At 41.6% G+C, this 25,201-nt stretch overlaps 6 protein-coding genes across 16 annotated transcripts; 4 read left to right on the forward strand and 2 right to left on the reverse strand.

The window, feature by feature from the left end:
• Nucleotides 1–1,399: 1,399 nt before the first annotated feature.
• LOC108024108 (polycystic kidney disease 2-like 1 protein) lies at nucleotides 1,400–3,938 on the forward strand. Its single transcript, XM_017093886.3, has 2 exons — nucleotides 1,400–2,473; nucleotides 2,537–3,938. The coding sequence occupies exons 1-2, from the start codon at nucleotides 1,553–1,555 to the stop codon at nucleotides 3,830–3,832; spliced, it is 2,217 nt and encodes a 738-aa protein (XP_016949375.1). The 5' UTR covers nucleotides 1,400–1,552; the 3' UTR covers nucleotides 3,833–3,938.
• Nucleotides 3,939–4,009: 71 nt separating this feature from the next.
• On the reverse strand, nucleotides 4,010–6,350 carry LOC108024260 (seipin). Its single transcript, XM_017094146.3, has 3 exons — nucleotides 5,647–6,350; nucleotides 4,804–5,291; nucleotides 4,010–4,736 (listed from the first exon to the last, which is right to left on the reverse strand). The coding sequence occupies exons 1-3, from the start codon at nucleotides 5,928–5,930 to the stop codon at nucleotides 4,399–4,401; spliced, it is 1,110 nt and encodes a 369-aa protein (XP_016949635.1). The 5' UTR covers nucleotides 5,931–6,350; the 3' UTR covers nucleotides 4,010–4,398.
• A 40-nt stretch (nucleotides 6,351–6,390) lies between these two features.
• LOC108024249 (tetraspanin-33) lies at nucleotides 6,391–8,673 on the forward strand. Its single transcript, XM_017094131.3, has 3 exons — nucleotides 6,391–7,009; nucleotides 7,088–7,258; nucleotides 7,637–8,673. The coding sequence occupies exons 1-3, from the start codon at nucleotides 6,592–6,594 to the stop codon at nucleotides 7,960–7,962; spliced, it is 915 nt and encodes a 304-aa protein (XP_016949620.1). The 5' UTR covers nucleotides 6,391–6,591; the 3' UTR covers nucleotides 7,963–8,673.
• Nucleotides 8,674–9,889: 1,216 nt separating this feature from the next.
• Nucleotides 9,890–13,773, forward strand: LOC108024218 (myb-binding protein 1A). The gene is made up of 4 exons (XM_017094083.3): nucleotides 9,890–10,308; nucleotides 10,373–10,744; nucleotides 10,806–12,086; nucleotides 12,156–13,773. The coding sequence occupies exons 1-4, from the start codon at nucleotides 9,985–9,987 to the stop codon at nucleotides 13,629–13,631; spliced, it is 3,453 nt and encodes a 1,150-aa protein (XP_016949572.1). The 5' UTR covers nucleotides 9,890–9,984; the 3' UTR covers nucleotides 13,632–13,773.
• Nucleotides 13,774–13,978: 205 nt separating this feature from the next.
• On the reverse strand, nucleotides 13,979–16,143 carry LOC108024254 (caspase-8). 6 transcript variants are annotated; one of them, XM_017094141.3, is made up of 5 exons: nucleotides 15,927–16,139; nucleotides 14,958–15,731; nucleotides 14,536–14,907; nucleotides 14,301–14,455; nucleotides 13,979–14,233 (listed from the first exon to the last, which is right to left on the reverse strand). In XM_017094141.3, the coding sequence occupies exons 1-5, from the start codon at nucleotides 16,014–16,016 to the stop codon at nucleotides 14,101–14,103; spliced, it is 1,524 nt and encodes a 507-aa protein (XP_016949630.1). In that variant the 5' UTR covers nucleotides 16,017–16,139; the 3' UTR covers nucleotides 13,979–14,100. The 6 variants fall into 6 exon arrangements, with proteins under 6 accessions (XP_016949630.1, XP_043948996.1, XP_043948995.1 ...); XM_044093061.2 differs by having other exon boundaries at nucleotides 14,958–15,449; nucleotides 15,927–16,138; XM_044093060.2 differs by having other exon boundaries at nucleotides 14,958–15,727; nucleotides 15,927–16,060.
• A 589-nt stretch (nucleotides 16,144–16,732) lies between these two features.
• LOC108024211 (protein suppressor of sable) lies at nucleotides 16,733–25,146 on the forward strand. Of its 6 annotated transcripts, none has more exons than XM_050889059.1 (6): nucleotides 16,733–16,872; nucleotides 19,058–19,415; nucleotides 19,478–19,716; nucleotides 20,945–22,242; nucleotides 22,298–22,422; nucleotides 22,671–25,146. In XM_050889059.1, the coding sequence occupies exons 2-6, from the start codon at nucleotides 19,136–19,138 to the stop codon at nucleotides 24,680–24,682; spliced, it is 3,954 nt and encodes a 1,317-aa protein (XP_050745016.1). In that variant the 5' UTR covers nucleotides 16,733–16,872; nucleotides 19,058–19,135; the 3' UTR covers nucleotides 24,683–25,146. The 6 variants fall into 6 exon arrangements, with proteins under 6 accessions (XP_050745016.1, XP_016949556.1, XP_016949557.1 ...); XM_017094067.3 differs by having other exon boundaries at nucleotides 19,061–19,415; XM_017094068.3 differs by having other exon boundaries at nucleotides 16,748–16,771; nucleotides 19,061–19,415.
• Nucleotides 25,147–25,201: the final 55 nt, after the last annotated feature.

Consider the following 25,201-nt stretch of genomic DNA (forward strand, 5'->3'; position numbering starts at 1 on the left):
TTGAACATGAATGTAGCTAAAATTTTGTCCCTCTTTTTAAAGTAGTATTTTAATGCAGATTATTAAAGAATTTTAAAATAAACTTATCAACGTATCAACCTTCTAAATCGGTATTCAATTACTCAAGTAATAGATCACAGACATGTAGTTTTGGGTGCCCACTCTAAAAGGCACTTGGAATACGGAAAAATTAAACACGAAAGAAGGTTAAAATTTTGACCCTCTTTTTAAAGTAATATTTTAATGCAGATTTTTAGAGAATTTTAAAATAAACTTATCAAGGTATCAACCTTCTAAATCGGTATTCAATTACTTAAGTAATGCCCATTCTAAAAGCCACTAGCAATACGGAAAAATTGAACATGAATGTAGCTAAAATATTGACCCTCTTTTTAAAGTAGTATTTTAATGCAGATTATTAGAGAATTTTAAAATAAACTTATCAAGGTATCAACCTTCTAAATCGGTATTCAATTACTCAAGTAATAGATCACAGACATGTAGTTTTGGGTGCCCACTCTAAAAGGCACTTGGAATACGGAAAAATTAAACACGAAAGAAGGTTAAAATTTTGACCCTCTTTTTAAAGTAATATTTTAATGCAGATTTTTAGAGAATTTTAAAATAAACTTATCAAGGTATCAACCTTCTAAATCGGTATTCAATTACTTAAGTAATGCCCATTCTAAAAGCCACTAGCAATACGGAAAAATTGAACATGAATGTAGGCTAAAATTTTGACCCTCTTTTTAAAGTAATATATTAATGCAGATTATTAGAGAATTTTAAAATAAACTTATCAAGGTATCAACCTTCTAAATCGGTATTCAATTACTTAAGTAATGCCCATTTTAAAAGCCACTAGCAATACGGAAAAATTGAACATGAATGTAGCTAAAATATTGACCCTCTTTTTAAAGTAGTATTTTAATGCAGATTATTAGAGAATTTTAAAATAAACTTATCAAGGTATCAACCTTCTAAATCGGTATTCAATTACTTAAGTAATGCCCATTCTAAAAGCCACTAGCAATACGGAAAAATTGAACATGAATGTAGGCTAAAATTTTGACCCTCTTTTTAAAGTAATATTTTAATGCAGATTATTAGAGAATTTTAAAATAAACCTATGGAGGTATCAACCTTCTAAATCGGTATTCAATTACTCAAGTAATGGATCACAGACATGTAGTTTTGGGTACCCATTCTAAAAGCCACTAGGTGGTTGACACGTCTAAGTACACAATAACCTCGGAAATAGCTTAAAAATAAATAATTAATAAATAATTAACTTGGTAAATTTTTCTGCTCCTTCCTTTTAAACATTCTTAAATTCAAAAAATAAGAAATATAAATAGTTTTCTTTCTGTTTAAGCAATTTTGCAAAAAAATGTCGAGTAATAAATTTCCTAACAATGCTGTCAGTTCATTAATATTATTATACTGTCATCTAGTGAGTCTTAAAGTTCAACAACTCGTCATTCGAAAACTAACCAGATTTTAAAAAACCACAGAAATACCGGAAACCTATTTTTGAGCCCAATCCTTTAAAATGAATGCGAAAAAAACGCATTTAGCCATGTTTGCGATAACGGTTGGGATAATAATAGCCTGCATGATTATGATCGCGGTGTTTGCCGGATTTAAACATGAGGTGGTCAAATTTAAAACTATGCTGGTCAGCATGGTGATAGTTCTGATGTTCCAGTACCTGATCGGGGACCCCATCAAGTTTGTAATCCTTGCCTTAGACAGGACATTCTGGCCGCCGAGGATTTATATACCTCCTATGAGCGATGAAGCATATAAACACGATCGCAAAGACTTCCTGAAGCAACGCCTGGACAGCCAGAAATCCAATTTGGTAATATCATCGCAGTACAGGAACTGGAAACTCAACGAGCAGTACAAGTTGATTGCCCATGATCTTTTTACCTACGGGCAGTACTTCCTCTGCTTGATGTGCTTGGTTCTGGTTACGCGAGATGAAACACTCTATCATAATACCAGGATCATCAAGGATCTGTTTTTGTTTAACCACACAGACTACACGGGTTTAAAGGAGGTTTACTTTCTAAACCAGCTGTATGACTTCATTGAATCCACCCTGGTAATAGCTTTCAACTCCAATTCGAGTACTGGAACTGCCCCTGGTTGGGTTCATGCGGAGCAAACGGTTCTCTTGGGAGTTATTCGATTGCGCCAGCTGCGAGTGGCTGATCCGGATATCGGTTTGGACCCACCGGAGTTCTCAGATATGTACTATATGCCTGATTGGCAATTGCCGTACCGTCGACTGCACTACGCTGATAAGTATTGGCGGATCTATGAACCCTGGATCCCCATAACGGTGAGCTTCGAGTTTCTGGACGGTCTTCTTATGAACTTTGATCATGTGGGCTACCTTAACAGTTACCCGGAGCTGTCGGGCTACGTCAGTCTGCTGGCCCGGAGCACGGGGAATAGCATGAAGGTGAGTAAGTGGGGGTTACTCGGAAAAATCCTTTTGAATTTGAGTTGAAATCGTTGCCCACAGGTCTTGGACTACCTTAACGAATACCACTGGCTGACCCTAAACACCTCGGCGGTGTTCATCGACTTTACTCTTTACAACGTAGATGTAAATCTCTTTAGCATTTGCACATTGCGAGTGGAGAAGACCCCCTTTGGCGGCCTAGTGCCGGATGTTCAGGTGGAAAGCGCCAAGCTACTGGAGGACGTAGATCAGATGCCCTATACTGGGTTGCTGGCTTTGCTTATATATGTCGTCGTTTTCATTCAGTTCTCCCAGACGCTGGCCACTAAACTTTGGTACGAGCCGCGATTGCTTAAAAGCATTTGGAACAAGCTGGACCTGTTTATCTTTCTGGTAAATCTAATGGTGGTGGTCCTGGTGATTCTGCGCGAGGCCTTAGTAGCTAATATGATGAAGAAGGTCGAGGGTGCCAGCAAAATGGAGTTTATTGACTTTCGACGACCGTCGCGCATGCATCAGTTGACCACGATCACGATTGGATTTTTAATATGCATAACTACGCTTAGACTATGGCGCGTCATGCAGTTCTCCAGTGTTTTTGAGCTATTTACCCGGACCCTTTATTTGGCTTGGGCGGCAGTGGCCAGCACGGCCATCGCCATCGTTATATTCCTCATGGGCTTCTGCTTCGCCGTCGTGACCATAAATGGTAATAATAGCAAGAACTTTAATAGGTTTGTTAAGAGCATGGTGATGTGCATGTGCTTTTCCTTTGGCTTCAGTGCGCAGGTGAAGCCATCGGAATTATTCCACGGTGGTGAATGGCTGGGCATTCTTCTATACGGCATTTTGGCCTTCGTCATCATCGTGCTCCTGATTAATGTTTTTGTGTCCTTGATCAACGATTATTTCACCATTGCCAAGACCATGAGGGACTCGGAGACTGATCATCGGATTAATTTCTTCCAGTTTCTGCGAGTGGAGTTTTCGGGATTCTTTCGCTGTATCCAGAATTTACCCTGCTGCCGACGAAATTACGTTCGTAATAATCGAACTGTGGCACAGAATGTGATCAAAAAACTAGATGAAATGGAAGCAAAAAAGGCAATGAAGCAGAGGCAACGACGCGGTTTCCGAGTTGTCCATCGAGAATCTGGTGACGATGCCCATTCGGCGTATAAGGATCGAGGCGAAAGGATAATCAACGTGGGAAATATACTGAACACACAGTTAACATTGCTCAGCATGCTTCTTTTTGATGATGATGAAGAATGGGATTTTGAAGCGGATGAAGCGGCGGGTAAAAAAGCCACAGAATCGCAGAAAAATAAGACCGATAATGAAGCTGAAGCATGAAAATATTTTCTAAATAGGTCACTTCTGTATGTGACCTTCTAACAAAAGTAGTCTAAACATTTGTTGAACTGCGCTCTTTAAGTACGTTGATGTAGAGTTTTTTGCTGCTTATAAAAACCTTACAAAAAAAAAAGGAGTACCCTTGGGGACGAATTTACATTTTAGAACTCCTACGCCTAAGCAGTTATTAACTCGAATTTTTTATTCTATAATACGAAATAATTAGATTATGCCATTTTAAATTAAAATGGTTGAAATCAAAAATAAAATATACAATTTAGCTGCTCAAGAAAAAAAGGGGTAACAATGTATGGTTCTATCGACCCTATCAACAGGAATGCCTAAATACCTGTAATTTCTAAGTAAACAAAATATCCACCACTTAAATGAATTAATGTTGAACTAATTAGACTGCTTTAGGTACAAACAATAATACTTAATTTGGCAACTGTGTTTACTAACTTAGTCCTAAAATCTATTTAGTCTTTGGCTCAAGCGTAGCATGGGCGGTGGTCTCTGCTTCGGTGGTGAATAGTGCCTCTTTTTTATTTCAGCCCCTTCTCATCTTAGTGGTCCGCAGTGGTCTTTTTCGCATGACGCTTACGGAATGAATCCTGAGTAGCCTCCTTGCCGCTTGCAGCTTTCTTAACCAACACCAAATCACCTGCATCCGCATCGCTCAATGTGTCACCACCCACGTCTGCAATGTCAGACTTATCGCCGTAAGCAAACAAATCATCATCGTCCCGAAGGCTGCTCGTTTTGGAGAGGATTACGCCGGGTTCCAGCGACTTCGTGAGCCGGGCGTATTTGATTTGCACGCTTTGTAACCACTTGGCGTCGGACCAGTGGTACCAGCTGAGCAGAAAGATGACCAGTATAAAGAATAAATTGGTGCTAATGGCTGGAAAATAAAAATAGGATTAGCGGGGAATTCCCAGGGCGGATTTGGCAGATATATGGCAACATACCCACTATGGCCGACAGCACTGGCCAGTTGAACATAATGTACCGCAGACCGGTAAAATCGGCCACTATATGCAGTGTCACCGTGTAGAACTGGATCTTCTGCGACTGTATTTCCACATACACATCCGTAATGGGATGCTGCCGCTCCTCCAGATACCGCGAAAATATTTCTACCGGGACCTGCTGGAATTCCTCCTTCCAGCCAAGCACATATAGCGGACTTAAAGCCCAGGTGGAGATCATGCGGATCAGTGGCGACCGATATCGCAGCATTGCAGATCGGCAGGAATGTCCTCGGAGCATCGAATCGTAGTCCCTCATTTCGGCACACACCATAAACATACCAAGATCCAGGTTCTGTGGGGATTCCGGCATATCGATATTCACGATCACCTTATAAGCCTGGCCGACCATCAGAAGCTGTTGCTTCTTCGTCAGCGAGACATGGGCATGTGGAAAGGTACAGGGTGTGCTGGTCTCTAAGCAGGTTCTGCAAAACGTTTGATAAAATGGTATCAGTGCATTTTGAATGTGACTTCAAGTGGGTGCTAAGTCTAGAATAGATAACCAAGAATCAAAAAACTTGACAATAAACAAATAACAATAGTGCAATAGCAAAAATTACTAGACTGCAATTACAATTATCAATCGGGCCAATAAACCCTGAAACATGGAAGATTATGACCATATTTATGGACTTGATTGCATCGGCTAAAAGTTAAAAAAAGTTTGGTCAGCTTGGTCCGGCCAACAGCGGAAATTGTGTCTAGTTCAAAAGTTGGTCGGCGTAGATAAAATGATACCTTCGCAGCAAGGCTCTGCTCCAAAACTAGATTCGTACTCACTTGAACTGCATGTGAACGGGTCGTGTGTGCGATATGGCCGGCATGTATAAGTAATAGAACGCGGCGTACATGAAGACTGCCAGCCAGATGATTAGGACCACAGCGAAGGCGATGAGTCCTAGGCGGAGGACTAGTTCCCGCACCGTACCCACTTTCTCATCCGCCTTGCTGCGGACGCGATCGTAGACGTTCCAGGAGAGATTCAAGGCCGGACGGATGACGAAGCGTCGTCCCAAGCCCAAAGGATCCAGACAAAAAACCACGAAGCGCAGCAGGAAGTACATAGTGGAAAGTATGTGCAACTGAAACTTGGTCGGGCCGACGAACAGCAGTTAAATACGCCAAGTATTTTGTATTCCGTACTATCAGCGGCGACAGCTTATCGATTCCCGATTTCCGATAGTGACCCTCTCTCCATGAGATTTGCACTGGCTTTATCGGCTGATTCATGTATGTAGTGCTACGATCCATCAGCGATCCCAGACCAGACGTTGTACCAGCTCAAAGGTCAGCCGAAACGACTTTTTGGTTTGGGATGATAGGCCGAGAATTACACTGACCAACACAACCGATTGTTGCGTTGCAAAATCACTATTTTTGTTGTAATATGCTTTTTGTTATGCCTTAAAAGCACATCTGTTAGCGTTAGGCGCTCCGCCAAACTCAATTACTAGAACTTAAAACACAGTTTCGCTGCCTAGTGGGCCCGGACCAGCTGTTCCACCCCGCTATCGATAATCGGTAGTCGAAACCGTCCGATTGTTTTCATTGTTTATAATTACACATTTCATTTAACTTTTGCTAAATGATCAACTAAACAATACATTAAGAGAGATTAACCAAACGAATAGTAAGCAGCACTGCCAATGCGGTGAAAAGAGCGTTTGGGTGGAGAGCAAAAAGTGAAATCGGTTGAACACAGATAAAGATACAGATAAACTGAGGATGAGCAACTACCGCTATCAAGGGGGCGGTATCGGTGGCGGGGGCGTCGCAGGGGGTCGCGGCTACAGTGGGATCGAGGTAAACGAGGTGATGCATCCGCATCATTTCACATACGTGAGCCAGTGCGTCAAGTACATGATCTTCATGCTGAACTTCATGTTCTGGTTATTTGGCGGCTTGCTCCTGGGAATCGGGATCTATGCTTTTATGGATAAATGGGAGGAGGCCAACGGGTCGGTGCGACTGGAAAACGTCTACGATGTGATCCTGAACATCTCCCTGGTTATGATTCTAGCCGGGATGGTCATCTTTCTGGTGAGTTTCTTCGGATGTTTGGGCGCTTTGCGAGAGAACACCTTCTTGCTAAAGGCGTACTCTGTGTGCCTGCTGCTCTTCTTCCTGTTGGAGATGGCCATTGGTGAGTCGTGCCTTTTGGGAGCCGTGGAATTCGGTTTGCAGTACTGTGACCCGACTAATGTTCTATTTCCGCCAATAGCCATAATTTGCTTCGTTTGCCCGCAGTATATGAATACCTTTCTGGAGAAACAGTTCACGGACAAGATCATCCACTCGTATCGCGACGATCCGGACTTACAGAACTTCATTGACTTTGCTCAACAGGAATTTAAGTGCTGTGGTCTCAGTAATTTAGGCTACCAGGATTGGAGTGAGTTAGACCACAAGGAATCTCGGGGAATGTACAAAGTCTAGTTTAGCTGTTTATGTCTCAATGCATGTCAAAATGATATGTAGATTTATATCTATCATAGGAATGTTAACATTGAGTTAAATTTTTGGCTCTAGTAAGAGCTTTCAGTCAGATAAAACTAAACATAATATTGAGAAAATAATATTTGCTTTGGTGGAAAAACAGCAGGGACTTAATATTCCATTCATAATTCTTTATGTATGTGTGTTTCTTCTTCTTTCTTTCTTTTATAACATAATATAATAATAATGTTAATCCTTAAAAACTATTCCAAAGCCTTTTTTAATTATCTAATTTATAAAATACTTTTAAACCCTTATCATGTGCTTTTTACAGGCAAAAATGAATACTTCAACTGCAGCTCGCCGTCGGTGGAAAAGTGTGGAGTGCCATACAGTTGCTGCATTAATGCAACAGACATATCTTCAGGACTGGTCAACATCATGTGCGGCTACGGTGTCCAAGAGACGCAGGTTCCAGAGGCCAGGAAACGGATCTGGACTAGCGGCTGTATCGAGGTCATGAGGATTTGGGCCGAGCACAATCTGTATGTGATTGCCGGCAATGCTCTGGGCATCGCGCTTATTCAGCTGCTGGTTATCTATTTGGCTAAGACTCTTGAAGGACAAATCGAGCTGCAGAAGTCGCGTTGGTCTGCGTGAGATCCGGGACTGCCCGAATTTTTCGGGCCTTACGATTGCACCTGAACTTTGCATACTTTCAGAAACCCTAGTTTTGTATAATACTCTATAAAAATGCATAAGCCATCAAGAGTAACAAAGGTCAAAGGTGATTACATATTCCAAAACAAGGAGATTTCATTGCCACTCCGTACGAAATTTTGACAAAACAGCAACCAGGATCATATTAATATATATACATCAACTCGAAAAAATGATTTGACATTCTTTAAATAAGCCAGACTTTATTCCAATTGAAATTGGTTAATTTTTTTGGTCTTTGCTTTCTTACGAACTTTTAATAGTGAATCATGTTTTATGAGTTTCATAAATTATTTACCAGATTTTCAGTTTCTTAGAACTCAGCCCCCAATATAGTTCTTATTATATTCAACTCACATATACCCGAGTTATTTTGCATACTCAACTTAAACGATATACTCACGTATGCTCATACCAACCCGACCAAGCAACGCCATATAATGTTTAGCCAGTGAATATCTTTGTAAATCTTTAGGCATTTATATTTATACGTAAACATTTACAGTAAAAACAATAACAAACAAGGAGCACAAATCTTGAATATCATACTCTAAGTCTAGTTTTTTAATATTATTATTTATTTAGGAATCCTAAAACTGTAGATTTATTATTATACAAAACAAAATATTAAATAAAAATAATTTAAATTGATTTATTGAACAGCTGCCGATTGGTTCTCCAACCACGGATTTTATTTAAATTTGTAATTTTAATTTATTATACCCTTAAGAGGGTGTATTGATTAGAGTCAGAAGTTTGCAACGCAGTGAAGCAGATATTGACCAGCATCACTAGATGAGCCGATCTAGCCATGTTCCTCCTTTCGTCCGTTTCTACGCAAACTAGTCTCTCAGTTTTAAAGCTATCGAGCTGAAACTGTTCCAAAAGTCTTCTTTCCTGTGCAGGTAGTATATACATAAGTCGGAACTAGCCGAATCGAACAACAATATCTTATAGCTCCCATAGGAATAATCGAAAAAAAAACTAAAAAAAAGTATATCTTTGGTGTTTTTAACATATAACCTCCTAAGCTTAGATAACATTTTATAATTAGTTCTGAATTTCGAATTTCATTTTATCAAATCGAACAACTTATTATAAAGCTGCCATAGGAACAATCGAAAAATTGGTGGGAAAATAATATGAAAAAATTATATCTTTCGTCTTTTTTAAAATACATATAAATACATTTTTTAATTAGTTCGGCATTTCGAATTTAATTTTATCAAAATCGGATGCCTATATTATTTTGCTGCCATTGAAACGATCGGAAACTTACTGGGAAAATAATATGAGACATATTATAGTTTCGGTGTTTTTTTTTTACATATTATCTTATAATATTGGGAATAAAAACTTTTATATTTTGAAGAATTTCGAATTAAATTTAATAAAAATCGGACGACTCTAACATATAGCATTCAAAGAAATGGTCAGAGAAATAATGAAATATTCTTACAAATTTAACATGGTGTTACTAACGTTGATTATTTCTTATAACTGAAAGGGTATAAAAACTTCGTCTTGCCGAAGTTAACATCCCTGTTAGTTTTTGAGTCACTTCGCGCTTGTTAGTATTTTTATACTAATATACTAGTTATTAAGTCGGTACTCCTTAAACTGTTTAATCGCAGAATATTGGTAAACGGCTGTTCAGATCTTTCATACATTTTGACCAAACGCTCTAGTAGCATTTCTGCTATTCTAAAACATCACATTTATTTCCCCTACCTTACTAATAATTTTACAAAGTAAGAGTTTTTCGCTTAAATTAGAAAAAAAAAAAACAGCAATACTGTTTTTGTACTGTAAGTATGAACGTATTTTTGTGTACTTCGATAGAGCACGATAGATTCAGACAATATATCGATGATTTTCCGCCATACACGTGCAACTTAAATTTCACGTTGTAAATTAAATACGAAGAAATTTACTTAAATTAGCCATAGAAACTCAACGAAAATGAAGGCCAAGGCGGATAAAAACGTAACTAATGGAGGAACAATCAAGGCCGAGGTTAAAAGGGAACGCAAACGCCAAAAAATCCTGAAATTGGGAGAGGACGTGGAAGCGGGAAGACCGGCCAAGATTCTAAAGGTGTCCATGAAGGAGAAGCCATCGGAGCCAGAAGAAAAGGAGAACACACCGAGCAATAGTCACCTAAAGATGTCTCAAATCAACAAAGCCGTTTTCGTGATCTTTAAAAAGATCCAGGCCAGTCCCCTGAACCAGAAAATGATCAATTCACTGGTGGTGCTGCTGCGGGACGATACCAATATTGAACAGGTGGGTGGTCCGCAAGGTACCTGAGTAGTTACATTAAACCTTTTTTAAATTTACTGGACACCAGCGCACTGCCACCAGTTGCTATGTGCTCAAACGCTTGGTCCGATCTACGGGAGCAGATGACCTTAAGGCAGTGACCCTGGCCGCTAGTTATATACACTGCATTCTCAGCGCCGTGCCCGCTATTGATTCTTTGGAGGTTCTAGAAACTCTAAAGCGGGATCTGGCAGTTAGCAGCCAGCAGAGGGGCAAGGAGGACTCGCTAGCCGCCGTAGGTCAGTTGATTACAGCCTTTTGCATCCTGCAGACACCACAGTTCGCCAAAGCCGAGGCCAAACTGGTGTCGGCAGTCTACCAGATACTAGCGACCCAACTGAAGGGCAGGGAGTACCTGGTTTCCATGTGTGCTGATATTTTAGCGGACTCTTTCAAGCAGGTTGGTGATTGAGGTTCGCCAAAGGCGATTATGCTTATGCTTTCTTATATACTTTGCATAGCTGCCAGCTGCCATCTTCGAGGAGTACGTGTGGCCCCTTCTGCAACCTCAACTAAATAAGCCATTGGGTGCCCTGAAGGTTTACACCTGCGATCTGTTGCTTGCCGTTCATCTTACATATCCCTCTATTTTGGGACGGGAGCAGCTTATTGCCAGTTTGTGGCCAAAAAAACCTGTATTCGAACAGCTCTTTGAGCTCTATATTTCCGGTTCCACCATTCACAACGACGGTGTCTACGCCAGATTGGCTATATTCCTGACGAATGGTGGGAAGGACACGCTTATCGCCTGGCAGCAGTTCTGCGATTCCAAACATCCTCTTAAAATCAATGCATCCAAGGCTTGTGTGGTCCAAGTACTGGCTCACATAATACTCAACGTCGAGCAAAGAGAAGAACAGTATATCTTAGATATTTTTACGACTTCATGTGTGCAATTCTTGCTGCAGGAATTGTCACTGTCAAAGGGAGATATAGGTGAGGCCAAAAAACCCTCCCAAAAGGAGCTGCGTGAAATCTGCTTTAAGCTTGAAGGATCCTTGGTTTTGAGTTTCGAAAAGCATTTGCAAAATGAGGAAATCAAGCTGCAGCTTCTGCTAAAATTGCTGGACCACAGACTGCAGTTGGATTCGGTGATAAGTTTGCCACGTTTTACGCAGCAATTGATCAATCAATTAAGCGTCGATAGCCTCCAAAAGCTCTACGATTACTACAAAAATCTACTGAGCTCTTTAGACGAAGAGGATAGAGTGAATCGAGTGCACTGTCTTAACCAGATGCAAATACTCCTGCAGCATTCAAAGCTAGACCAGGAGATTAAATGGCGGCAGAAGCAGTTGCGTCACCTGCTGGTCGCTGGCCTCTTCTATTTAGATGCCGATAATAAGCCATGTGAAGCCCCCAAAGCTAGCGCTTTCAGTCGCCATTGTGCGGCGCGTTGTGAGGAAATCTTTTTGGGGTCTCTGCTTCACAAGTGCTCTGGTCTGCCAGCTCTTTGTCAGTTGCTCCAAAAGACTTTGAGTTATCTTAACAAGGAGCTGGGAAAACCAGATGCGGAGAGCAAATTGCGTTCACCAAGGAATAAAGCCTTGCAAAATGTATGGAAAGAGGTGGAAAAGCTGCTAGCAAATCCCAGTAAAGAAACTGATTTCGTTGCGCAAACTTTTGAGGCTCTTATCCTGTTTGTTTCTTTATCTTTGTGCACAAAAATTCCTCTATCTGTAACTGTTTTGGAGGATCTTGTTATTTGCCGAAAAAATGCTCTGGAGACGAGCACAAAGAATGTAAGAAAAAACAAATTGAAACCAATATACCAGCGTAATTATAATTAATAATTAATTTGTATTATCTAGGCCAACGAGGAACTAAAATGGCAAGATGTGCTTACAGATGCTCTGTTGCAGTTGCTCTTACAAACGGGCCACTTCTGGCGTGAGTTTGTGAACCTGGTCGGCACTGCTTTGATTCCCCACCTTGAGCATGCTAACCTTGAGCAGATTCTTGAAGTACTGAACATGAGCAAAAATCCCTTAAGCAAAAAAGACGAAGGCGAAGAGGACAGCGATGACGAAATAGAGGAGGAAGAATCGCAGGAAGATTCCACCGATGATTCAGACGGTGAGGATTATAGTGAGGAAGATGTAGGCGATGAGGAATCTCATTTAGCACAAATTCGTGAGAGCGTACGTCTGGCTTTGGTCAACGAAGATGACGCCGAAGAGGATGGCGCTAGTAGCGTAGATTGGAACGATGTGGACGAGGAGCAGGGTGAGCGTTTGAATGCTGCCCTAGAACGATCTTTTCAGTTGTTCCGACCTAAGTCGCGCAAAGCTCAGGAGAAAGAACGACCCACCAAATCGGAACGCATAGATAACACCAGACTGCTACACTTCCGCATTCGCGCTTTAGATTTACTCGAGCTGTTCATATCAAAGAAACCAGCTCAATCGGTGATCTTGGACGTGTTGTGTTGCGTTTTTCAGGTGTACCGTCACTGCAGCGGCGATGCCAAACTGCAATCTTTGCGAGAGGCCAGTTTGAAGTTACTCAAGAAACTGCTCGCTAAGAATATTGAATTTGAAGCAAAGCCAGATAAGACACCCATTCTAGAGGCCATTGAGCAGCTGATGTCGTCTAGCGAGGAGAAGTCAGAGGAGGATTATGAGGATAGCAAGCAAACCACAAACCGACAGGCAAAGGGAGAGGTCGCTATTTGGCGGGATAAATGCTTCGCCTACCTGATATGCCAGGGTTCAGGAGCTAGGGAACCAAAGCACAGTGCCGTTTGGCCTATGCTCGTCGAATTCCTAGACCTGTGGGTGGCCAATCGGCGTAGTCGCCTATCGCTGGCTAGTTTCGAAGCTCTCTTCCAGTCGAGTCAATGGCAAGGAATTGCCCCGCTGGCCGTTGTCTTAGCCTCCCATTTGGATGTAAAGAAAACACGCAGTTTCCGGCGGGCACAGATATTAAAGCTTATCAGTGAGCAATTCAGACGACTCGAAACAGCTTTTAGAGATCACAGCTCCTCTTCCAAGGAATTTGAGACGCAACTAGCCAGATATGTGCATCAACTAGAGACGGAGCCTTGCAGTCCAAAAGAGTTGAAGCTGCTGCAAAAGATTTTGGCCCAAGGTGCACAGAAGCGCAAGAAGTTGCTAGAAAGTATTCAAGTCGTGGCCAAGAATTCTAAGTCGTCAAATATGGCATCAAAGCAGCAGCAGCAGGTTACCGAGGACAATATGGAAGCGGAAGATGAGAAGCAGGCAGCTAAGGGGAAACAACTGAAAACGAAAAAGGAAAAAGAAGTCGACAAAAAGACGAAAAAATAATTAAGTTTACTTCATAAATAGCCCTGCTTAATATTAGGTTAACATTAAATTGTTTGTTCTTAGAAATTATCTAATTTTAAATTCTAAATTAGTATTGAAGCCAATAAACTATAAAAATAAATATTTTTAAGGGCCCAGCAAATCTTACTCATTTTTATGTTTAAATGAAAACACATTTTCCAATTTTATTCAAACAATTTAGATTAAATAAGGAATGTCGGTCAAGTTATCACAAAACCAAATTAATTTATTTTTTTTCTTTCTTAATGCATGTAAGTTTTTATTTATATGAAAGCCGTCCATATCATTCGTAATTTTCAAACGTAAAAAAGACATACAAAACTGTATCGCTTGCAACAAATATGAATTCATATATTTAAAAGTGGTCAAAAAGGAAAAAACGGCGTAACAGTCGTATCGGTTTTTGAGATGGATCTTTGTACCATTTACTAACTACAGAATTTTGCGATCACTGGCGAGGTGGCAAGTAGACGTGCTGCACAAATGTGCTATTGGACTTGGGCACCATTGACTCGTTGTTCTTTCCCCGCTTCTTCGACACTTCGTTGGTTACAATCATTAGGATGTCGGCAATGTGTTCACTGGGCATTATGGAAAACATGTATATGTAAGCACTAGTTAAATCCGTTGCCTTTGTGAGCTATTTACCTGGCCGAATGTTGATCGATGGCATCACACAGGCTCTGGATGAACCAGCTACCCATATTCGTGTGTCGCAGAGCGGGAAATCCATTCACTGTGGATATGGCCCGCACCATATTAACATGTTGACCTGGCGACTGCGTGGTCACATCGATTTTAAACTGAAAATGAAGAATACAATAAGATTCTGACGAATCTAGTGTACCCTTTTACTCTACCAGTAACGGGTATAAATACGTACGGGCAAGCCCCGTTGATTTGGCTTGTCTTCATTGATGACCTCCTCCTGGCAAGCCTGGATGACTAGCATCTTGGGCTTATTGTAAAGAGTTTCGTAGCTGCAGAGCAAGTTTTCAATGTCCGTAATCCGCAACGCGATACTATTTGCTCCATAGACGGCCTCCTCAAAACCGTGACTTAGGATGCACACGACCAGTGAATCCCGCAATAGGGACCTGGCGCAGGCCCTGCGAATGAGGTCCATTATGCGCAGGTGATCCACATCGTCGTGTGACTCCACATTGTAACCCATTGACGAAAATACCTCTACTAGTCGGTTCTTATCCACATCCGTCCCATCGCGTTTTTTTAATTGTCTAGGCGATAGATATTTCTGTACAGGAAATTATAGGTTTTATTTGTATATTTACTTAGTACCTTTACCTCAAGATCTTGGCTGACGTCTCGGTGGAACCGCTTCTGGTTGATAATTAAAACGATTCCTGCATTTTCCCGACTTAACTGGAGGGCATTCCCTCGCCGGATAGAAGCACTTGAGGAAGCCGCCTGGACTGTGGAAGCCGATTGCTGGTTGTCCGATTGCGTCTCTCGCTTGATGGTCAGGGGGGGAGCCACCACATGATCCTGGTCCGGAGCGTTGCTATTGACTGTGTCTATAAGCAACTTGGCTTGCTCCTTCAAATCATTTAACTTAAGGTGCTCGATTAGCAGCTGAACATCGCTGCCCGTGGCATTTATGTCTCCCAGACGTATACATCTCCTGGTCAGCCAGTCTAGCAGGAATACCTCCAGGTAAGTGTGATCGTAGAATCGAAGAGGATCTCCTGCCTCCTGTCGCGCCACCTTCTCGCCAACATCCAGGACCAAGCGACCACTCTGCGCCAGCGACAACTCCTCACAGATCTTATAGAGACTCTTTAAAAGAGGATGAATATGCAGGGTAATTCCATTAATATGTGGCAAATAGTGCATTCGAAGCTCATGCCAATGAAAACCCAGTCTGCGGAGCACCTGGCGGGCCCCAACGATGCACAGAGCCTCTACGAGGTTTCTTTTCCAGGCTTCTGGCCGGGATTTGGCGTATTGCATTAGCAAATTGCTTTGCCGGAAGTCTGATCGAGTCATGGCCAATAGTTTCTGCAGTATGTAGGTGGCGTCCGAATGATCGTCTCCATAAAGCAGGAAGCAAAGGCCTACCTGGAACAAATATCTGTGTAATTAATGTACATCTTTGTAATGGATGTGTAGGCATCAACATATTTACTTATGAATGTAAAGAACGCAGTTTGGAGCTGAAACTTGGTCTTCCCGATAATAAAACCATCGAATCCCCAACCATCGTTTGTGTCATTATTTGTTTATGTTGTCTTAGATGTTGTTATGTTATCTTACCTTTTGGGCAACGCTTAGGTCACGCTCCACATAGACCAGATCGTTGAGGTCAATGCTGTCCAGTTGAGTCAGCAGATTCGATCCGGCCATGTTGTGCGGGGAAGTAGGGAAAGTACCAATTTAGGATTTTGGAGTGCGATTTAGCATAAAAAAAGGTAATGATTGTGCGGTATGTTCGATCAGGGCTGCCAATTCCGCTTTTCAGCCATAAATTCTGGCTTTTTTAGGGTCAACTGCGACGAATAAATGATCATTGATCAAAATAAATACTAAACAAAAAATACTAAATGCAAATAAAATGTAAAATCGGAACGACCAAATAAAATTGATCTTTGCTAGCTGCTGTTTAAGAAGAAGCTCCTTCTCGCTTTCATTTTTAATTTATGATTATGGCTCCCACGGCTTTTTGGTGTCCCAGAAGGTAGTTTCAGGGATTTAATTAGCTTAAAGGACGCATCATAATGATCAATCAGGCCAGATTATCGACCGAAAATGAAAGGAAACTAACGGGATTTGGTTCGTATCCATAGCCAAAATAAGGCGAGTCTTCCTTTTCTTTTTAAATGGCTTAAATTCACCTGAAAAAGGCCGCTGTTAGATTTCGATGCATCTTAACAGAGCTGTTAAAATTTAACAGTGACATTACGTTTGCTTACGGTCGCTTACGTTTCATACTTTTGCTACGTTAAACGCAAAAATGAGCGATGTTTCCACCGATTGCTTACGAATTTTTAAAAAATATCATAATGATATTTGTGTCAATTCAAAATATCGATATATCGATGGTTTTTTTCATTCAAGTAAACTGTCGCAACTGAAACTGTACAAACCCTCCTGACTACTATGTATTGGACGAAAAGTTTTATTAATTTAATGTTTTTGTATATTGTATTCTGTCCATGAGCGTAACAGAGACAGACAGAGAAAGGGAGAGAGAGATACTGAGGTACGGGCCCCGGCCCGTAGGCAGAGAGGCAGAGAGGGCGAAGGCGAGCTAAGCGGGTGCGAGCGAGAGATCGCCGCACGCACACATATAAACCTGTACATATATATAGTATCAGCAAGAAACACATAAGTCTAAAGTCGCTGTTCGATTGTGCGAAAACTTCAACGATTTTTCGTACCTATATATGTATGTACCCACACAACCGCTGCGTCATCGAACACGTATACATTAGACGTATGTCAGTGTGTATGGCCACTGCTGTAGGCCATGTACATATGCCTATATATATATCTTTATTCGCCTACTGTACCACTTCCATATTATGTAAGCCGTGACGTCAAAAAAACAGGAAATCTGAAAAGCGAAAAGCAAAACAACGAACCAACGAATTCTACCTATAAATCGCAATCCGAACAGCAATGTTATAAAGAAACACCGAAAGGTTGTAATGTTCAATGTTGTAAAATCACGCTAAAGAGTAAGATCGAAAAAACGCAATATTTGCTTGGCATAGTTCCGAAATATCTGTATGTACTTCACTGTATATGTACCTATGTATGTATGTATGTACATGTTTACTGCACTGGGGCCACGCCTCCCTCGCCTACGTATGTGGGTGTGAGAAAGGGACGGATTGTGCAAGTTGGTTTTTTGGAACGCCAGCAAACAAGGGAAATGCGTACTTTTCGCATTTACCCACGTACATACATACATAGCTGTAACCTGCGCAGCTGTGCTTGGCACACACGCCTGCTTTTTGCAGTAGCATTCAGAGAAATTCGCAAAGCAAACAGAAAGCAGAAAGATTTTCTTTTTGCACAAGCATTAATATTAAATTAAATTACACCACGTACGCACACTCATGCATTTGGAAGCCTTGTCTGTATGTACACACATGCTTTGTTGGGTCATGGTGTGTAAGAGAGACAACATGATAAACAACCGCGAGTCAAAATTAAACACGCGATCCATTATGTGCGTGTGTGAGTATTATTTGATTTTTCAACTTTCATTAATCGAAACTATTGCATGCATCAGGTGTTCATATATTAAAATCTTAATGCAGGCTATAAGTACCGCAGATATGTATACACCAAGAAACATATGTACAAGAGCTCCCAGGCATGTGTACATTGGTACATGCATACTTATGAAAAGCAGAATGCGCGTGTGACTTATGTATAAAGCAACAACAAACCACACGATTGTTTGAAAAATCAATGAATACTGTTTTTGCCGTTGGTTTGCTAACTTTCTCTTCTCGGTTTTCAGAAGCTGCGTTTTTCGACTCGGAAAATTTATATTACATGGTTATTTACTTAATTAAATATGTACATATGCTGTTTAGGTCGTCATCAGAAGTATATTTTTTGCTTTCATTTAACGCTATCTACAGTCAACGAAAATGTGAAACAACAAGCATGCTGCACATAAAGCCCGTTTTACTGCAACTAATATTTTTATATGTTGATCCTTTTTGGACTGTACATTTTTTCATTTAATTAATTTGGTGAAAATCAAAAAAGCAAAATATATTTTTGTAACAGTCACTTTGGACAGAATGCATTAAAATCTATACTATATCAATAATCATAACTGTCGAATTCGTTGAATTTTGCGTTTTATCTCCTGCGTTACCAATCTTCTATTTAATTTTTATATATAATGTATTCACTTGCAGATTGCCCAGGAGGCTCAGAATTGTATAAACACCTTATGCACTTTTTTTTTTAATTATGATCGAGTCTCCTCAGTTTTCTTAGATGTAGAAAACACCATGCTTGATGTGTTCAAATTATCGTCGGCCACTGTGTACTTTCCAGCAGAAGAAGTTCAGTTTAAAATGTTCCCTCTTATAACAATTGGGATTGTTTTTTGTTTTGTAGGTTGATAACGAGGGAAGAAGGGCAAAATGCACTTGCCTCTTCGATTATTCAGATCTAGCAAAATATTTATTTTAAAAAATTACATCACAACTCCAATCAGGAACGTTTGCTTTTATTGTTAACCAATTTGCTTCATTCAGTTATAAGTTTGTGATCGCATATGTCGTTAGGTTGGGACTTCACCTTAAAATATTTCGATATATATACACATAACTATATAGGAGTAAAAATATAAAACGTTTTCAATATCCATGACCCTTATCAACCGAAGGTTCTCAAAAACATTCTTTTGTTTCCAGCAGTCTTGCAAAAGGGAGTTGCTTCACACAGATTTATTACGAGTTCCACTGCTTTTGAGAAATAGGCTATAAACAACAATGCCATCTATTTTGGCGGATGCGCCTGTAATTGATTTGGTGGAGGATTTAGAGGACGGTGAAATTGACGATGATGACGAGGAGGAGGAGCAGCAGCCGCCCCCAAATTTTCCAGCCCAAAAGAAAGTTTCCCCAGGGGAAGAAGAGATTCAATTTGTGGGCATCGAGGCAAAGAACAAAATCACCGACGAAGATGTCGTCCATATGGGATTATCGGCAGATTCTGCAGGTCCACAAAATAACACTAGCAGCAAATCTAAGAAGCCTAGGCCATTGGAAGGTAATAGCGCAGGAAGTTTTTTTAAAATTTATTTCACTATAGTTTGGTCTTGACTATCGCAGATGACCATGCTAGCAGCATCGAGAATGCCATTGCTAATGCTTTAAAAAAGAAGGGCATAGAACCGCCAATGCCTAGGATGCGTTCGTCCAACCATGATTTGGGGGATGCCTCCTTAGAGGGTTCTGGAGAATTATTATCTGGCGTCGGAAATCATCTCCAGCAGCCAAGTCGTAGCAGCAGGCGAAGGAAACGCAAAAAAGAACGCGAGCGAGAGCTAAAGAAGGACAAGGAGCACCAGGTGAGGACTACCTTTCATATATTTAATCTGTTTAGCCCCTCATCTTAAAACATTTTAAAATCTATAACATCTTGTTTGCTATTTCAGTGTTTTTTGTATACTCTATAAAATTACAAATATTATGTTTTACATTTAAAGAACCATGCAAACTTGGAAAATTATATAAAAGGGTTTAAGCATGACCAAATTCCATGACCAATTGATTTCTTGTTCGAGTCACTTCCTTGTTCTCTTTGCCTTTAGTTTAAATTTATCTATCAACTTTATAACTGCATGGTTTTGTTTAGCTGGGTGGGTATGTTAGGCAGGGTCCAAGAAATCGTTTTTATACCCTTGCAGAGGGTATTGTGATTTCAGTCAGAAGTTTGCAACGTAGTGAAGGAGACGTGTTCGACTCCATTAAGCATCACCAAAAGTCTTCTTTTCTATGCAGGTAGTATATACATAAGTCGGAACCAGCCGGATCAGACAACTATACCTTATAGCTCCCATAGGAAAAATAGGAAAACAAATTTTAAAAAAATTATATTCTTGGGGTTTTCTTTTAACATAACCTCCTACGCTTGGAAATATAATTTTTTAATTTTTAATTTCGAATATAATTTGATTAAAATCGGACGAGTATATCATATAGCTGTCATAGGAACGATCGGAAAATTGGTGGGAAAATAATATGAAACATATTAAGCTTCGGTGTTTTTTGACATATTATTATATTATTGGGAATATCACTTTTTGTATTTTATAAGATTTTCGAAATAAATTTAATAAAAATCGAACGACTCTAACATATAGCAAATTGAGAAAGCCAAATTTAACATTTTTCTACTTCAGGGGATTTGGCTTTAGCTTATGAATTACTCGCTCTAATGAAACCCTTTCAAATTTTACATTTGCTGAACTTAACTTTGATATTACTAGATTATCCCTGGAGAAATTGATTTAAAAGGTTTTAATGGGAATAATTTATAATTAAAGAACTAGGTTGGGGTGAAATACTTTAAAAAAAACAGTTATGTAAATATAAGTTATTTTCACAAGGAAGCCTCATACTGAATTTGATCGTATTAGTTTTCTTTTCAAATTAAAAATCACATAAAATAGTTGCCTAATGTTTGATATCCTAACCATCATCCCCAGAAGATTGCATTCTAAATATTTACTTTAAATTGTGATATATTCTCATTTCTGTACATAATAATTATCTTTCCGCATTTGTCCACTCCAGAAACGGTCCCGCCGTGAAGATGGTGATGTGTCTGGTGTGGCGGGTGGTACTGGCAGTGATGACATGGACGAATATGAGATGATGAACGTACGCGGCGGTAGTCCTCCGCCCGGAGGAGTAGCACAACCCTCTTCCGGTGGTGGTGGTCAGCATTTTAGCGCACCTGATTGGGACTTGGCCAACGGCCCATCCGTGGGATCGGGAGTCGCTCTTGGAGGAGGCGGCTATGAATCGCAGCCGGATCCCTACAGCAGCTACGATTCTTATTCCGAAGAGGAGGCATCTGCACCTGGTTTGGTGAATCAAAGACGTCGAATGCGAAGAGAGAGAGAAAAGGAGCAGCAGCGTGTTGGCAATAACCGCAAGCGAAGGGATCGTGAACGCCATGAGGGAGGTGCAGGAGGAGCCAAGCGAAACCGCCGTGATTCCGGTGAGGGAGGTGGTGGTGGAGGACAGGAGAAGATGGGCGGGAGCGGTCGCATTGAACCCCGCAAACTGGAACTGTGCAAGTTCTATTTGATGGATTGTTGTGCCAAGCGAGAAAAGTGTTCCTATATGCACAAGGAGTTCCCCTGCAAGTACTATTATCTGGGCATGGATTGCTATGCCGGCGACGACTGTCTCTTTCACCACGGCGAGCCGCTGTCCGAGCAGCTGCGCAACATCTTGCTGAAACACATGGAGACGGCACCGAAGGAGATCCTTGGTGATTTTAAACGAATATCGAGAGAAATTGCGCTTGGGCAGATGACGCGACGACACGAACAGTTGTGCGAGCAATTTAAGCGGGAGAATACCTGGAGCATAATGGGCAGTGCAGGAATGGGCAGGCGACAGGACCAGCAACAGCACGTGCAGCAGCAGCAGCACATACAGCAGCATCAGCACATGCAGCAGCAACAGGAACAACAGGCGGGTGCGGAGGTCGGTGGATGCATTCCCTCACTTTTAGACATGGTTATTAATCCACCGCATCCGGAGAAAAAGCGCAAATCCCGTTGGGCTGATAAAACAGCAGCTAAGGCAGCAGCTGGAGAAGCGGTTTCTTCAGAAGCGGACAACACATTGCCAGCTGCTAAACCATTACCACAACATTTGGACTTAGCTAATCTCAGTCACGTTTTAAGTACTGAAAACATGGCCAAGCTGAATAAGCTGGGCATTACCAACCTGGAGCAGATGTTGCAGGTGCCATTTGGTCAATTAACCGAGGCAGGTCTAACTCTGGTCGAGATTGGAGAGATTCAGCGCAAGGCAGAGGACGCCAAGCCCCAAACGAAAACCGAAACGGAAATCAGGTAGGCTTATCGATTAAAAATAGCATTTATACTAAAAACGTACATATTTGATTAGCACTCCCGTTGCCAAGCCAGACACGGAGACCAACAATAGCAACTCCAACAGCAATGGTTTTATTATGGTGGACTATACGCAGTATCTAAAGGATGCGCATGTCAGCTTTTCGGGCAACGATCCGTGTAAGTTATTGGGATTACTTATTATTAAGCTACTTAAGATAAGATCTGAAGATCGGAAGGTATATTAAAGAACAAAGTGCAGTTTTCAATTAAAACAAGATCATTTAATAATATATGAAAGCTTAGAACGATTAGTTAAAAAAGAATAGGTTATAATGATTAACAAAGACATACACACCTAGCTTACCTAGATATAGCACATTCCTTGTTCTTTAAATGATTTGATTAATGTACCCTTTTAATTTAAGTGGACGACGACCGAGATGATGACGAACAACTGGTCATAGACGATGGCAACGAGTCGACCCCTGAGGAGGAACAACAACCAAAGCCGGCAAAGGCGCCGGCAGTCGACCGCCAGGGCTTGTCCACGGAGGAGGCACCCTTACCTTCTGTTTACGATTTGCCAAGCTTTATGAGCAACATGCTGGGCCAAGGAGCCTTGACAACTCAACTGCTGCCAGCCAGCGCTACGTCGCCCAATCAGGAGATGCCACAATCGGGACTTAAACCCTCTTCCAGCGGCGGTAGCACCTCCACCCATGTGTTTAGCCGAATTCTGTTCGGCGACAAACAACCGGATCCCGAGGCTAGAGCGGCTTTCTACCGCGACATTATACGAAATCCTTTTAGGGCACATAGGGGCGATGTCGATGTGGACTCTAGTAATGAGAACTCCAATTCGAATTCGCGTTCGCTGACACCGACTCCTACTCCAGAGCCGGGATCACAGTCTCCGAAGCAGGAGGACCAGGATGAAGAGATGCCGGAATTGCCTGCCATTACGGCAGCCTTGCCACCAACAACTCCCTCGCTTTATGTGCGTCCATCCATGTATGATTTTAATCCTTCCAAGGACGAGGAGCAGCATCGGCAAAAAGAGCCTCTCCTGGAGGAGGAGCTGCGCCAGCGTGATATAGACATGCGACTCCCTTTCGAGCCCATGAAACATTATATGCCTGCCACTGAAATCGATGCGGCGATCTTCTCGCACACTCCACTTCGTTGGCAGCTGCAGGAGGTGTCCGTGGAGGAAGCCAGCTATGCTCAGATCAGGGCCAGCGCTCTGCACAAAGAGCAGCGCGAACTACGGGATCCTCGCATGCGTCGTATTCTGGGTTTACCCGAAACGCCGGACAATAGTGGAACCATAGGATCGACGGGACTAGCGGGAGCAGGCACGTTATCGAGTGATTTGTTTGGGCGTTCCGGGGCGAGCATAGCTTCGCCGGAGACGGAGACCAATGTACGAGATACCACGCCTAGTTCTCCACCCCCGACGTTTGCCAATTTACCCTCGATGAGTGTCCCACCCCCGTCAATGAGCGTACCTCCTCCGAATCTACAAGCGGAAAAGCCTCCGCTACGGACAGATCCACGTCGCGATCCAAGGAGAGCCCATTTTCAGGCTCAAGCAGCTGCGAGTACGGCGAACCCGACACCTACCACAACCAATGCCACTGGTGGCAGCAAACAAATATCCGAAATACGCAGCCTCATGCAGAGCTCAAACTGGTACAAGAATCTGGGCAGCAACAATAAGATTATGGTAAATCAACAATTAGCGTTGGTGTTTACCGAGCTCAAGAAATTTCACCAGCTACCCGAAGGCGCCCAAAAAATATTTGATGTCAGCTTTATAGTGAACAACCCAACGTTGCAGCAAATCTTTTCTAAGCTCTTCATATTTGTAGATGATAATGGTCAGGTGGTGCAAATGCCGGAGGAAAATAATGGTAGTGGAGTAGGTGGAGCAGCAGCATCAGCAGGAGGAGGAGGAGGAGTGGTTCTACCCAATCTTTCGCAACCTCCTCCAAATCTGGTCCAGATGTTAAGGGTACCGCCACCAAATATTCGGATGCTGCGCATGTCCGGAATGATGATGCAAATGGGAAACCTAGGACCTCCATTTAATCAACCACCACCGAGAGCTGGATTGCTGGGTATGCCACCAGGAGGCGGCGGAAACCAGGGAGTGGTTAATCTAGGAGGATTAAACCAAGGGGGAGGAGCTATGCCTAATGGGAATCCCTTTAATCCATTTGCCGGCGGAGCAGGCAACAATGGAGTAGGAGCTGGCGGAATAGGCAACATGAATTCCATGGGCAACATTGGTCACATGGGCATGCCTTTCAAGAACTTTAACAATGGAAACCATAACAACAATGGGGGAGGCAGAGGTGGACATTTTCCGGGCGGGGGAGCAGGTGGAAACAATCGCAATCAGCGAGGCGGCAATCAGCGGAACCGCAACATCTAAAACCTTATGTCTCGAGGATAATCAAACAAAACAAAAGACTTGTTATGCCAAAGTGATGTTGATGTTATGCCCATGACCTTTTTCAACCCACTCCCTAAATAACCCGCCCCTAGAAAACGTTGTTCCCCAACACCAACTTTTTTTTTTATAAAAATTTGGGCTTGACTGCTTTGTACATTGTATTCTATTCCTTAAATCCATCATTGTCACTATTTTTTGGCTAGGTGTAAGAACAAACCTTTTTAGCACTACTACGTACTGATAAATGTAGTTAAGAGTAAGAACAAAGAAACTTAAGGAAGAAAAATTAAGGAACAGGAACAGAAAGTAACGTATAAATGATATGCCACCTTTTTTTTACCGACATTTTTTGAATAATGTAGGATAAAGTGTTTATTTGTGCGTGTACACTACATCGATAATCTAGACATACAAACTAAAAATAAATAACATGCTTTAAGTAATGCGTAATGGGTAGGTGTGTTAGGCCTTAACAAAAGTCCAGGCAAGGAGTTCCAA

This window comes from Drosophila biarmipes, chromosome X, assembly GCF_025231255.1.
Source record: "Drosophila biarmipes strain raj3 chromosome X, RU_DBia_V1.1, whole genome shotgun sequence".
Lineage (NCBI taxonomy): Eukaryota > Metazoa > Arthropoda > Insecta > Diptera > Drosophilidae > Drosophila > Drosophila biarmipes.